Below are 14,437 nucleotides of genomic sequence, written 5' to 3'. Positions count from 1 at the left end.
GGATTATTATTATTAGGGCCCAAGCGAAAATTCGCGCAGGGCCCTCTTGTTCTTCTAAGGATTATTAGGGCCCAAGCGAAAATTCGCGCAGGGCCCTCTTGTTCTTCTAAGGATTATTATTATTTTTTTTTTTTTTTTTTTTTTTATTTTTTTTTCCGTCTTCCGGGGCTTTTTGGGGCCTTAACATGCTCAAAAACTCTTGAAAATTGGCACACACATTGGAATCCGCGGCCATTAGGACGCCGGAGAGGCTGGTACCCGGGCGTGGCAGGGGGGCTCGACAGCGCCCCCTTGAAAAAAGTCTGAAAATTTGGTCCATATATTAAACACGCTTGCACGTATTAGTATGAAACTCAGTACACATATAGACCTCATCGGGCCGAACAACTTTCGTGCTCTAAGTTAAACACCACGCCAACAGGAAGTCAGCTATTAAGGGTTGTTTGAAAAACGCATGCTCTGGAATTTGATATACTCCTCCTAGACGATTAATCCGATCGCCACCAAACTCGGTCAGCATGAAGTCAAGACACTGATGATTAAAAATTGCCAGGGGATTTTTGATATCTCGAACGGTTTGGCCGTGGCGAGGCAACGAATTTATGGCGAGAAAAAGGAAACAGGAAATGTGTTATAACGTCTGCATACATATATTGATCTTTATGAAACTTCACGAGTGTGTTCGTTATAGGAGTCTGATCACATGGATGTGACTATTGTGAGTCAAAGTTATAGCGCCACCAACTGGCAGCAGGAAGTGTATCACTTTTTGAAATGTTTTGAGATCACCCTCTTATTTTTTACCTGATTTGCTTCAAACTTCATCAGTGTAATGTCAATACACAGCAGATGTAGACCTATGACAGGATTTTTGATATTTGAAATATTGTTGCCATGGCAACAGGTCAAACTGTAATAATATTCTTGAGTGTTTTTTGAGGCTCTTAACATGCTTCAAATTGCATGAAACTCGACACACACATCAATATTGTCAACCAGTAGACATGGACAAAGCCATAGAAATGGGCGTGGTGGAGGGGCTCAGTAGCGCCACCTTTTGACAAAAGTGGGGGGGTTAGTTTTTCCTACAATCACCAAACTCGGTACACATATTGTTCTCATCAAGCCGGACAATTTTCTAATTTACATTCATTAGCTCCGACCAACAGGAAGTCAGCTATTTTGGTTTGAATGTTAATTTTTTGAAAAAACAGGCTATGAATTTTATACTACTGCTCCTACAGGGTTTATCCAATTTACACCAAACTTTTTTTAACTTGTTGCTAACACATTGAAGTTGTTTAATTGCAAACGGATTTTGGATATCTCAAACGGTTTGGCCGTGGCGAGGCAACGAATTTATGGCAAGAAAAGGGAAACAAAGTGTTATAACTTCTGCATACATTAATTGATTTGATGAAACTTCGGCTTAGTCTTCGTTGTACAAGGCTGATCACATGGATGTGACTATTGTGATTCAAAGTAATAGCGCCACCAACTGGAAGCAGAAAATGTGTCACTTTTAGCATACATTGAGATCACCCTCTTATTTTTACCTGATTTGCTTCAAAATTCATCAGAATAATGTTAAAACTTGGCACATGTAATACTTTGAAAATGGGCAGGGAGGAGGGCTCTATAGCAGCACCTTGTAGTGCAGTAAATGTGGAGCGAATTTGACATAGTCCTTTGATGTTTAACCGTTTTAAATGCCTATTGCCCGCTGTGCACAGTTGCCCTGAAGCCACCGGGGTGGCGGTGCCACCGGGCTTGGGCCCGCCATCGCTGCTCGCAGCTATATTTATTATTTTTTTTTTTTTTTTTTTTTTTTTTTTTTTTTCCGTCTTCCGGGGCTTTTTGGGGGCCTTAACATGCTCAAAAACTCTTGAAAATTGGCACACACATTGGAATCCGCGGCCATTAGGACGCCGGAGAGGCTGGTACCCGGGCGTGGCAGGGGGGCTCGACAGCGCCCCCTTGAAAAAAGTCTGAAAATTTGGTCCATATATTAAACACGCTTGCACGTATTAGTATGAAACTCAGTACACATATAGACCTCATCGGGCCGAACAACTTTCGTGCTCTAAGTTAAACACCACGCCAACAGGAAGTCAGCTATTAAGGGTTGTTTGAAAAACGCATGCTCTGGAATTTGATATACTCCTCCTAGACGATTAATCCGATCGCCACCAAACTCGGTCAGCATGAAGTCAAGACACTGATGATTAAAAATTGCCAGGGGATTTTTGATATCTCGAACGGTTTGGCCGTGGCGAGGCAACGAATTTATGGCGAGAAAAAGGAAACAGGAAATGTGTTATAACGTCTGCATACATATATTGATCTTATGAAACTTCACGAGTGTGTTCGTTATAGGAGTCTGATCACATGGATGTGACTATTGTGAGTCAAAGTTATAGCGCCACCAACTGCAGCAGGAAGTGTATCACTTTTTGAAATGTTTTGAGATCACCCTCTTATTTTTACCTGATTTGCTTCAAACTTCATCAGTGTAATGTCAATACACAGCAGATGTAGACCTATGACAGGATTTTTGATATTTGAAATATTGTTGCCATGGAACAGGTCAAACTGTAATAATATTCTTGAGTGTTTTTGAGGCTCTTAACATGCTTCAAATTGCATGAAACTCGACACACACATCAATATTGTCAACCAGTAGACATGGACAAAGCCATAGAAATGGGCGTGGTGGAGGGCTCAGTAGCGCCACCTTTTTGACAAAAGTGGGGGGGTTAGTTTTTCCTACAATCACCAAACTCGGTACACATATTGTTCTCATCAAGCCGGACAATTTTCTAATTTACATTCATTAGCTCCGACCAACAGGAAGTCAGCTATTTTGTTTGAATGTTAATTTTTTGAAAAACAGGCTATGAATTTTATACTACTGCTCCTACAGGGTTTATCCAATTTACACCAAACTTTTTTTAACTTGTTGCTAACACATTGAAGTTGTTTAATTGCAAACGGATTTTGGATATCTCAAACGGTTTGGCCGTGGCGAGGCAACGAATTTATGGCAAGAAAAGGGAAACAAAGTGTTATAACTTCTGCATACATTAATTGATTTTGATGAAACTTCGCTTAGTCTTCGTTGTACAAGGCTGATCACATGGATGTGACTATTGTGATTCAAAGTAATAGCGCCACCAACTGGAAGCAGAAATGTGTCACTTTTAGCATACATTGAGATCACCCTCTTATTTTTACCTGATTTGCTTCAAAATTCATCAGAATATGTTAAACTTGGCACATGTAATACTTTGAAAATGGGCAGGGAGGAGGGGCTCTATAGCAGCACCTTGTAGTGCAGTAAATGTGGAGCGAATTTGACATAGTCCTTTGATGTTTAACCGTTTTAAATGCCTATTGCCCGCTGTGCACAGTTGCCCTGAAGCCACCGGGGTGGCGGTGCCACCGGGCTTGGGCCCGCCATCGCTGCTCGCAGCTATATTTATTATTTTTGGGCCCAAGCGAAAATTCGCGCAGGGCCTCTTGTTCTTCTAAGGATTATTATTATTTTTTTTTTTTTTTTTTTTTTTATTTTTTTTCCGTCTTCCGGGGCTTTTTGGGGGCCTTAACATGCTCAAAAACTCTTGAAAATTGGCACACACATTGGAATCCGCGGCCATTAGGACGCCGGAGAGGCTGGTACCCGGGCGTGGCAGGGGGGCTCGACAGCGCCCCCTTGAAAAAAGTCTGAAAATTTGGTCCATATATTAAACACGCTTGCACGTATTAGTATGAAACTCAGTACACATATAGACCTCATCGGGCCGAACAACTTTCGTGCTCTAAGTTAAACACCACGCCAACAGGAAGTCAGCTATTAAGGGTTGTTTGAAAAACGCATGCTCTGGAATTTGATATACTCCTCCTAGACGATTAATCCGATCGCCACCAAACTCGGTCAGCATGAAGTCAAGACACTGATGATTAAAAATTGCCAGGGGATTTTTGATATCTCGAACGGTTTGGCCGTGGCGAGGCAACGAATTTATGGCGAGAAAAAGGAAACAGGAAATGTGTTATAACGTCTGCATACATATATTGATCTTTATGAAACTTCACGAGTGTGTTCGTTATAGGAGTCTGATCACATGGATGTGACTATTGTGAGTCAAAGTTATAGCGCCACCAACTGGCAGCAGGAAGTGTATCACTTTTTGAAATGTTTTGAGATCACCCTCTTATTTTTACCTGATTTGCTTCAAACTTCATCAGTGTAATGTCAATACACAGCAGATGTAGACCTATGACAGGATTTTTGATATTTGAAATATTGTTGCCATGGCAACAAGGTCAAACTGTAATAATATTCTTGAGTGTTTTTGAGGCTCTTAACATGCTTCAAATTGCATGAAACTCGACACACACATCAATATTGTCAACCAGTAGACATGGACAAAGCCATAGAAATGGGCGTGGTGGAGGGGCTCAGTAGCGCCACCTTTTGACAAAAGTGGGGGGGTTAGTTTTTCCTACAATCACCAAACTCGGTACACATATTGTTCTCATCAAGCCGGACAATTTTCTAATTTACATTCATTAGCTCCGACCAACAGGAAGTCAGCTATTTTGGTTTGAATGTTAATTTTTTGAAAAAACAGGCTATGAATTTTATACTACTGCTCCTACAGGGTTTATCCAATTTACACCAAACTTTTTTTAACTTGTTGCTAACACATTGAAGTTGTTTAATTGCAAACGGATTTTGGATATCTCAAACGGTTTGGCCGTGGCGAGGCAACGAATTTATGGCAAGAAAAGGGAAACAAAGTGTTATAACTTCTGCATACATTAATTGATTTTGATGAAACTTCGGCTTAGTCTTCGTTGTACAAGGCTGATCACATGGATGTGACTATTGTGATTCAAAGTAATAGCGCCACCAACTGGAAGCAGAAAATGTGTCACTTTCAGCATACATTGAGATCACCCTCTTATTTTTACCTGATTTGCTTCAAAATTCATCAGAATAATGTTAAAACTTGGCACATGTAATCCTTTGAAAATGGGCAGGGAGGAGGGGCTCTATAGTGGCACCTTGTAGTGCAGTAAATGTGGAGTGAATTTGACATAGTCCTTTGATGTTTAACCGTTTTAAGTGCCTATTGCCCGCTGTGCACAGTTGCCCTGAAGCCACCGGGGTGGCGGTGCCACCGGGCTTGGGCCCGCCATCGCTGCTCGCAGCTATATTTATTTTTTTTTTTTTTTTTTTTTTTTTTTTTTTTCCGTCTTCCGGGGCTTTTTGGGGGCCTTAACATGCTCAAAAACTCTTGAAAATTGGCACACACATTGGAATCCGCGGCCATTAGGACGCCGGAGAGGCTGGTACCCGGGCGTGGCAGGGGGGCTCGACAGCGCCCCCTTGAAAAAAGTCTGAAAATTTGGTCCATATATTAAACACGCTTGCACGTATTAGTATGAAACTCAGTACACATATAGACCTCATCGGGCCGAACAACTTTCGTGCTCTAAGTTAAACACCACGCCAACAGGAAGTCAGCTATTAAGGGTTGTTTGAAAAACGCATGCTCTGGAATTTGATATACTCCTCCTAGACGATTAATCCGATCGCCACCAAACTCGGTCAGCATGAAGTCAAGACACTGATGATTAAAAATTGCCAGGGGATTTTTGATATCTCGAACGGTTTGGCCGTGGCGAGGCAACGAATTTATGGCGAGAAAAAGGAAACAGGAAATGTGTTATAACGTCTGCATACATATATTGATCTTTATGAAACTTCACGAGTGTGTTCGTTATAGGAGTCTGATCACATGGATGTGACTATTGTGAGTCAAAGTTATAGCGCCACCAACTGGCAGCAGGAAGTGTATCACTTTTTGAAATGTTTTGAGATCACCCTCTTATTTTTACCTGATTTGCTTCAAACTTCATCAGTGTAATGTCAATACACAGCAGATGTAGACCTATGACAGGATTTTTGATATTTGAAATATTGTTGCCATGGCAACAGGTCAAACTGTAATAATATTCTTGAGTGTTTTTGAGGCTCTTAACATGCTTCAAATTGCATGAAACTCGACACACACATCAATATTGTCAACCAGTAGACATGGACAAAGCCATAGAAATGGGCGTGGTGGAGGGGCTCAGTAGCGCCACCTTTTGACAAAAGTGGGGGGGTTAGTTTTTCCTACAATCACCAAACTCGGTACACATATTGTTCTCATCAAGCCGGACAATTTTCTAATTTACATTCATTAGCTCCGACCAACAGGAAGTCAGCTATTTTGGTTTGAATGTTAATTTTTTGAAAAAACAGGCTATGAATTTTATACTACTGCTCCTACAGGGTTTATCCAATTTACACCAAACTTTTTTTAACTTGTTGCTAACACATTGAAGTTGTTTAATTGCAAACGGATTTTGGATATCTCAAACGGTTTGGCCGTGGCGAGGCAACGAATTTATGGCAAGAAAAGGGAAACAAAGTGTTATAACTTCTGCATACATTAATTGATTTTGATGAAACTTCGGCTTAGTCTTCGTTGTACAAGGCTGATCACATGGATGTGACTATTGTGATTCAAAGTAATAGCGCCACCAACTGGAAGCAGAAAATGTGTCACTTTCAGCATACATTGAGATCACCCTCTTATTTTTACCTGATTTGCTTCAAAATTCATCAGAATAATGTTAAAACTTGGCACATGTAATCCTTTGAAAATGGGCAGGGAGGAGGGGCTCTATAGTGGCACCTTGTAGTGCAGTAAATGTGGAGTGAATTTGACATAGTCCTTTGATGTTTAACCGTTTTAAGTGCCTATTGCCCGCTGTGCACAGTTGCCCTGAAGCCACCGGGGTGGCGGTGCCACCGGGCTTGGGCCCGCCATCGCTGCTCGCAGCTATATTTCTATTTGTGTTTGTTTGTTTGCTAGAATTCCAGACACTGCGGTTCTGTCTTCTGTGATCGCATGAGCTGAATCATAAATATGACTAACAAGTTAAATTACATTCCCTAAGCGGCTCAGGTGAGAGACCGAAGCTTTTTTTGGCTCGCTGCTATACACAACATTGGATGAAACCACAGTGTTTTGTTTTTTCCACAAAATAAGCTGCTTACTATTTATTTTAAAATGTTTCTCAAGAGAATCATTGGATTAGTGTGTGATTTTGTAGGTATTGATTGCAGTGACCTGGTTTGCTATAGACCAACAAACAACATTTTAGGAAACACACATTGCAAAAAAAAAAAAAAAACGCACACTAAAAAAAAAAAGTATTTTACAAATATCCAAACATTCTTAAATCAATATACATTTGTTTAATTTGTGATTTACTTAATGGGTTAGTTCACCCAAAAATGAAAATAATTTAATTTATTACTCACCCTCATGTCGTTCCACACCCATAAGACCTTCGTTCATCTTCGGAACACAAATTAAGATATTTTTGATTAAATCCGATGGCTCAGTGAGGCCTGCATAGCCAGCGATGGTACTTCCTCTCTCAAGATCCATAAAGGTACTAAAAACATTTTTAAATCAGTTCATGTGAGTTCAGTGGTTCTACCTTAATATTATAAAGTGATGAGAATATTTTTTGTGCGTCAAAAAAAAAACAAGGACTTTTTAACAATATCTAGTGACAGGCGGTTTCGAGTCGAATCAGTGATTAGGATCGCGTGTCAAACCACCAAACTGCGGAAATCACGTGACTTTGGCACTCCGATTCACTTATTCGATTCGTAAAGCTCAGAAGCTTCATGAAGCAGAGTTTTGAAATCGGCCATCATTAGACATTGTTAAAAAGTCGTTATTTAGTTTTTTTTGGCGCACAAAAAATATTCTCTCGCTTTATAATATTAATATTGAACCACTGTACTCACATGAACTGATTTAAATATGTTTTTAGTACCTTTATGCATCTTGAGAGAGGAAGTACCATCGCTGTATATTCAGGCCTCACGGAGTCATCGGATTTAATCAAAAATATCTTAATTTGTGTTCTGAAGATAAATGAAGGTCTTACGGGCGTGGAACGACATGAGGGTGAGTAATAAATGACATTATTTTCATTTTTGGGTGAACTAACCCTTTAAAAATGTATCAAAATGAAGTGAGTTTTTGCTTAAAGGGGACCTGTTTTTTTTTTTTTTTTTTTACATTTTCATCTTTCTTTAGTGTGTAATGTTGCTGTTTGAGCATGAAAAAGGTCTGCAAAGTTACAAAGCACAATGTCACTCCAGCGAGAGTTATTCTCTATATCAGTGCGCACTGTTTCTAAACTCCCTGAAACACCTGAGTTTTCTTCCAGGAACAAACATGTCACAATATTCCTCATTTAAATAATTCCTGCCCAAGGCATATGAAAAATAAAGGGGAGAGGCCTGGTTGGGTTGTGTTAGTAGTGTTTTGAAACTCACAGTTATGATAAGGGACGTGACATTTCAAAACTTGCTCAAAGCAGCTGACCAATCACAACACACTGGTCCAGCCAACCAATCAGAGCACATTGCGTTTGTCAGAAGGAGGGGCTTCAAAGAGAACAGAGCGTTACCGACAGACTGTTTTTTGAACCTTCAACATAAAAACCTATTCTAGTAGATCCTAAAAACAAAATCAACACTTTATACAAATGCATAGGTCCTCTTTACAACAAGAAAAAAAAAAAAAAAAGATCTGCTAGTGGGGTCTGAAAAATAATCTTGTTTTTCCTTTGAATTACGCTTATTTTTCTGACCCAACTGGCAGATATTTTTTCTTGTTTTAATACTTTTGTCAGCTTCATATTTTGCTACCAGTGCTTATAATGCATCATAAGCGGTCTCACCTGTACACAAACACAGGGTCATTCACATTAGTAAAAAAAAAATCATCATTAGTGCAGAAAATGCATTGTATAGCAATCTCGTAGGACGACCAGATGTTTTCTAGGTTTGGCAAGCTACCGTTTTCAAGTACTCTGGATTACGTCAAGTAGAAACCCCTGACACAGAATGTTTTAGTGGAGCTCTGGGGTTTAGCCAAAACACTGACTCCATTAGTCATGAGCATCATTGACTGGCTTTATTAACTAGAGCTTAGACGTAGCTTACGGCATGCTGCGTTTTGAAGAGAGAATCTCTGTTTAGCTATGCTAAAGCTCTGAAGCTTTGAAGGCAAAGTCTCGCTGAAGGGCAAAGAGTTGGTATAGATCTGTTGTTCTGATGCCTGGGAGTTTGAAGTCTCTCCCAGTAATTGGTTAATGATCTCTTAAATAAAGTGAGCATGAAGAATTTTAATCATTTTTTGTGCAATTGAGGCTCAAATGATCTATTGATCTGCATTGTGTCAATACTTAGAGACAACAAACAAATGAGACGACACCTCAAAACCATGTGTCTAATGCCTCGTTCTCACATACAGCACCTTTAGTGATTAAACATTCACGTCTGGAAGATGTTTGTATATCAATTGCTGCAGCAGACAATATATCGGGAACAAGATGAATGATTATCAATGCATGAATCAAACTCATTTGTTTTCCATGCATAATTTTTCAATATATTTTTATCACTGTCTGTATTATTTAAGACAGTAAAATTGCTCTTCACCATCACAAGATGGGCTCCAGTGTCTTCACTCCCATTGGTAATCACAGTATTGAAGCAATGTTTATTTGCATAAATATATATATATATATTCATATTATTTGACAGGTCGCTCATGTTGCCATAATTGCACGGAATCAACAAAGCCAACTTTCTGTACTGATATATTTCCTTTTGAAACAAGAAGTTTTGGAAGATACATTTTGAAGGGCTTGCCTGTTTTGTTTTTTGTTTTAATAGCAAATAAAACATAAGCAATGCTGGCTCAATAACAAATTGTAGTCTGTTACTGATTACAAATTACATGACAAAAATTGTAATCCATTACATTACACATTTTAGGTAATATAATCTGACTACTTTTAGATTACTTTTGACCTAACTTGTTTATCACATTGAATACCATATTGATAAAAAAATACAAAGAGAAAGAAAATATATTCTATTCTTTGTTATCAACAACATGAAGTGCATTAAACATTACATTATGAACTGGGGTTTGTGAAGGAACTGAAAAAGTGAGTTTGTGAGTTTGATGAAAATCTAATAATTAATAAAATCATAAAAAAATAATAAAAATGTGTTTGAAAGAAAATGCCTTCCAAAAACATTCTTACTGAGTGATAATTCAAATAGTAATTAATATGTTAGTCACGAGTTGTTTCGATATGCAGTGTTGCAATGTTAAGAAAACACTCCTTAATAGTGAAATGATTTCTGTAAATCCAGTGGTCAAATGTTTCGTGGCCTCTCAATTTTCCATGCAATTATAGCCACCTGACTAGTGGCTGGTCTGTGTGTGCAATTTCACAAAACTACAAGACTTTTTAAATGTATATAAGTGATATGATTTTTAGAAAGGAAAATATAAAACACTTAGGGATTAGGGAGAATCATTAAATTATGAATGATTTACTGCCATTGTGTGAATAATATGTAATCACGTAATCAATAAAAAGTAACTAGTCTGATTAAGAGTATTTTAAAATGTAATATAATTACAAGAACTTCATTTTTGGAATCTGATTGCAGAATCCAGATTACATGTAATGAGCACTGAATATCAGTTATGTCAAAGCAATGATTTGCTACTTACTAGTCAGCTGCAGGTGGTATTCGAGGGCAGGGCATCACTACAGAGCATTCTTGGAAGACAACGCCTGTGAATATTAATTTTAAATGGGCTTCTGTAACGGTGTGGCTGTATACAATGAAGCACATGATGAATGTAAATCCAATATCAATATCAAACACGTAGAATACAGGAATCTGACATGGAGAACACAACCACACAAGTTTTTTATATTTTCTTCTTCTTTTTTTTTTAATTAGGTACATTTATAACACTATACTTAGTATTACACTGAACTAAATTATAAACGCAACACTTTTGTTTTTGCCCCCATTTTTCATGAGCTGAACTCAAAGATCTAAGAATTTTTCTATGTACACAAAAGGCATATTTCTCTCAAATATTGTTCACACATCTGTCTAAATCTGTGTTAGTGAGCACTTCTCCTTTGCCGAGATAATCCATCCACCTCACAGGTGTGGCATATCAAGATGCTGATTAGACAGCATGATTATTGCACAGGTGTGCCTTAGGCTTACCCAACTATGACGACTTCCACTTCCGAGAAATGTGAAAAGGTTATATTATGCTGCCAGGTCAGTAAATGGCGATGTCACTTTGTAAAGAAACACTACGCGCCTGCGCACATACACATTTTTTTTTGCATGCTAAAGACGTTATATGCAATTACACATGTGCATGCCGTCAACGTTTTCACAGATCCGCGTTTTTGTTTACATGGAGATGATAAAACGGTATCGTTTTCAAAAACTTGCACTTTGAAACCCGTTTTCAAAAGCTTGCATTTTCAGGCCACCAAAATGCCGTTGTCATGTAAATGAACGGCCAAAACGGATAAAAAGTTTTCATTTTTAGATGACAACGGTGTTGTGTAAACAGTCCCTAATAAACGTGATCGGATAAAGAACTGAAAGAACACAGATAAACAGAACAGGTGTAAACTAATTTGAAACCATAGAAACTACTTACCAAACGAGGAGATTAACTGGAAATCAAGCAAACAGGAACTGAGAACAAAGAAAACTCAATCAAAACAGAATATAATGTAGGCTACTCATTACAGTTTATGTGCTTATAGTGAATTTTGTCAACGTTTAAGAGTGTAGCATAAACTATACTGTTCGAAATTTTGGGTCAGTAATATTTTTTATGTTTTTGAAAGAAGTAGGCTATCTTTTATTTACCAAGACTGCATTTATTTGATAAATAATACAGTAATATTGGAAAATATAATTACAACTTCAAACTGTCTTCTCTTTGAATTATGTTGAAGGATTAGTTCACTTTCAAATTAAAATTTCCTGATAATTTACTCACCCCCATGTCATCCAAGATGTTCATGTCTTTCTTTAAGTCGAAAAGAAATTAAGATTTTTGATGAAAACATTCCAGGATTTTTTCTCCATATAGTGTAATTTTTAGAAAATGAGTGATGGTTTCTCTAGATAAGACCCTTATTTCTCGTCTGGGATTGTGTAGAACGCTTTGAAGCTGCACTGAAACTGTAATTTTGACCTTCAACTGTTTGGAGGCCATTGAAGTCCACTATATGGAGAAAAATCCTGGAATGTTTTCATCAAAAAACCTTAATTTCTTTTCGACTGAAGAAAGAAAGACATGGACATCTTGGATGACATGGGGGTGAGTAAATTATCAGGAAATTTTAATTTGAAAGTGAACTAATCCTTTAAATGTAATTTATTCCTGTGAATTTTCAGCATCATTACTCCAGTCTTCAGTGTCACATGATCCTTCAGAAATCATTCTAATATGCTGATTTGCTGCTCAAAAACATTTCTTATTATTATCAATGCTGAAAACTGTTGTGCTGCTTAATATTTTTTTCCAGAAAACATGACACATTATTTTCAGGATTTTTGTATAAATTGAAAGCTCAAAAGAACAGCATTTATTTTGATCAATTGAATGCATCCTTGCTGAATAAAAGTATTAATTTCTTTAAAAAACCTTTGAACGGCAGTGTATAGATGAATGTCTTTAAGAAAGACTATAAATGTTGCAAAACTGATAGACACTGATTAGTTTCAAATTATCATCAGTTCTATGTGCTAGGGTTCATACAGTTCAAAGATCTGAAAAGTTAATTAGATAGATATTCAAGCAGAAATTATCTCAACACTTCAATCAGCGCTCAAACCCTGACTGCAATTCAACAGATTTCACTTTTACAAAATCACTATATGACCTGCACTCTAAAAAAGATTGTTAAAGTCAACAGAGCTCTTCAGAGTTCTTCTAAAGTCTTGCTCAAACTCTCTGCATCTTAAGCATTCATTTGTAGAAACTCTCAAATATCTTTTTACATGGCAGCGCATTTCATTTTTTCTTTCTCTCAGGATGCTCTTGTGTTCTCCAGCGCCTGGATGGCATGCTGAAATCCTGCAAAGTATTAGTGTCACATCCGCTGCTCAGGATGCAGAGCGTGTTGGCATAATCTGACGGTGAGTAGTGTTTCTCTCTCCAGAGTCGAGCACACTCATCGCACTGAACCACACAAGCAAACAGCCTCATATCAAACAACAAGAGTCTCACCTGCATTAATCGCCCTCCTCTTTTAAACCCACACGTGTTTGATGACATATGACAAGATGTCTGAAAATACTCAATTCGCTTCATTATGTGTAAAATCTCTGTGGTAAATCTCATGGTAACACTGTAGTACACTGATTGATTAAAACTCATATGCATATACACCGTTCAAAAGTTTGAGGTCAGTAAGATTTTTTAATGTTTTAGAAAGAAGTCTGTTCTGCTCACCAAGCCTGCATTTATTTGATTAAAAATACAGTAAAAACAGGAATATTGTGAAATATCATTACAATTTGAAACAACTGTTTTCTATTTTAAAAAATAATTTATTCCTGTGATCAAAGCTGAATTTTCAGCATCATTACTCCAGTCTTCAGTGTCACATGATCCTTCAGAAATCATTCTAATATGCTGATTTGCTGCTCAAGAAACATTTCTGATTATTATCAATGTTGAAAACTGCTTCATATTTTTGTGGAAACCATGATATACTTTTCAGGATCCTTTGATAATTAAAAAGTTAACAGAAAGAACAGCATCAATTTGAAATAGGCTAGAAATTTTTGTAACATTAGAAATGTCTTTACTGTCACTTTTGATCAACTTTTGAATGGTAGTGTATTTGGTATTTACTCGAAGGTAATTCAATAAAGTTGACTTTTTATGTGCGACTGAAAAATTTCATGTTTGAGTATAAGTAAGGTAAAACATTTAGTTGTAATTAGGTCGGCACATGTGTCTCTTTTGTTGCTCAGCAGTAGGTTATTTGTGAGTCTCTGTGTTTGTTTTGTGAAGTAAACGATATACTGAATATGTAAGGAACAATTGACGACAGGGCATTGAATTATTAGAAAAATAATGCACACCCAAGGTGTATTGGCCACTCTAGTTTCTAATAATTTGGCCCGTCGTCAATTATTCCATTTATACTACGGTTACCACACTTTAAGACATTGTTCAGATGATGTATTTCAAGACATTTGTCAGGTTTTTGTGCTTAAAATGCTCTTGTGTGTAGGTCTTATTTCTTGCGCATATCATCCCACACCTCCGTTGCTAATTCCAAAACATCATTTTAGAGTAGGGCTGCAACAAACAATTATTTTGATAGTCGATTAATCTATGGATTATTAGAACGATTAATCGACTAATCATCGATTATTGCACTGATTAATCAGTAAGCTTTGTTTGATTATTCCACTTTAGCA

At 37.6% G+C, this 14,437-nt stretch overlaps 1 protein-coding gene across 1 annotated transcript in view; it reads left to right on the top strand.

Annotated features, from left to right (window-relative positions):
* The window catches only part of gsk3aa (glycogen synthase kinase 3 alpha a), a 31,542-nt gene extending 18,301 nt beyond the window's left edge, over positions 1-13,241 (top strand). Inside the window, exon 9 of the mRNA XM_048203755.1 lies at positions 13,165-13,241. Coding sequence (XP_048059712.1) covers positions 13,165-13,241 — 77 coding nt within the window. The remainder of the gene's footprint in view (positions 1-13,164) is intronic.
* Positions 13,242-14,437: the final 1,196 nt, after the last annotated feature.

The sequence above is a fragment of the Megalobrama amblycephala genome, linkage group LG9, assembly GCF_018812025.1.
Source record: "Megalobrama amblycephala isolate DHTTF-2021 linkage group LG9, ASM1881202v1, whole genome shotgun sequence".
Lineage (NCBI taxonomy): Eukaryota > Metazoa > Chordata > Actinopteri > Cypriniformes > Xenocyprididae > Megalobrama > Megalobrama amblycephala.
This window is presented reverse-complemented; position numbering and strand designations above follow the sequence as displayed.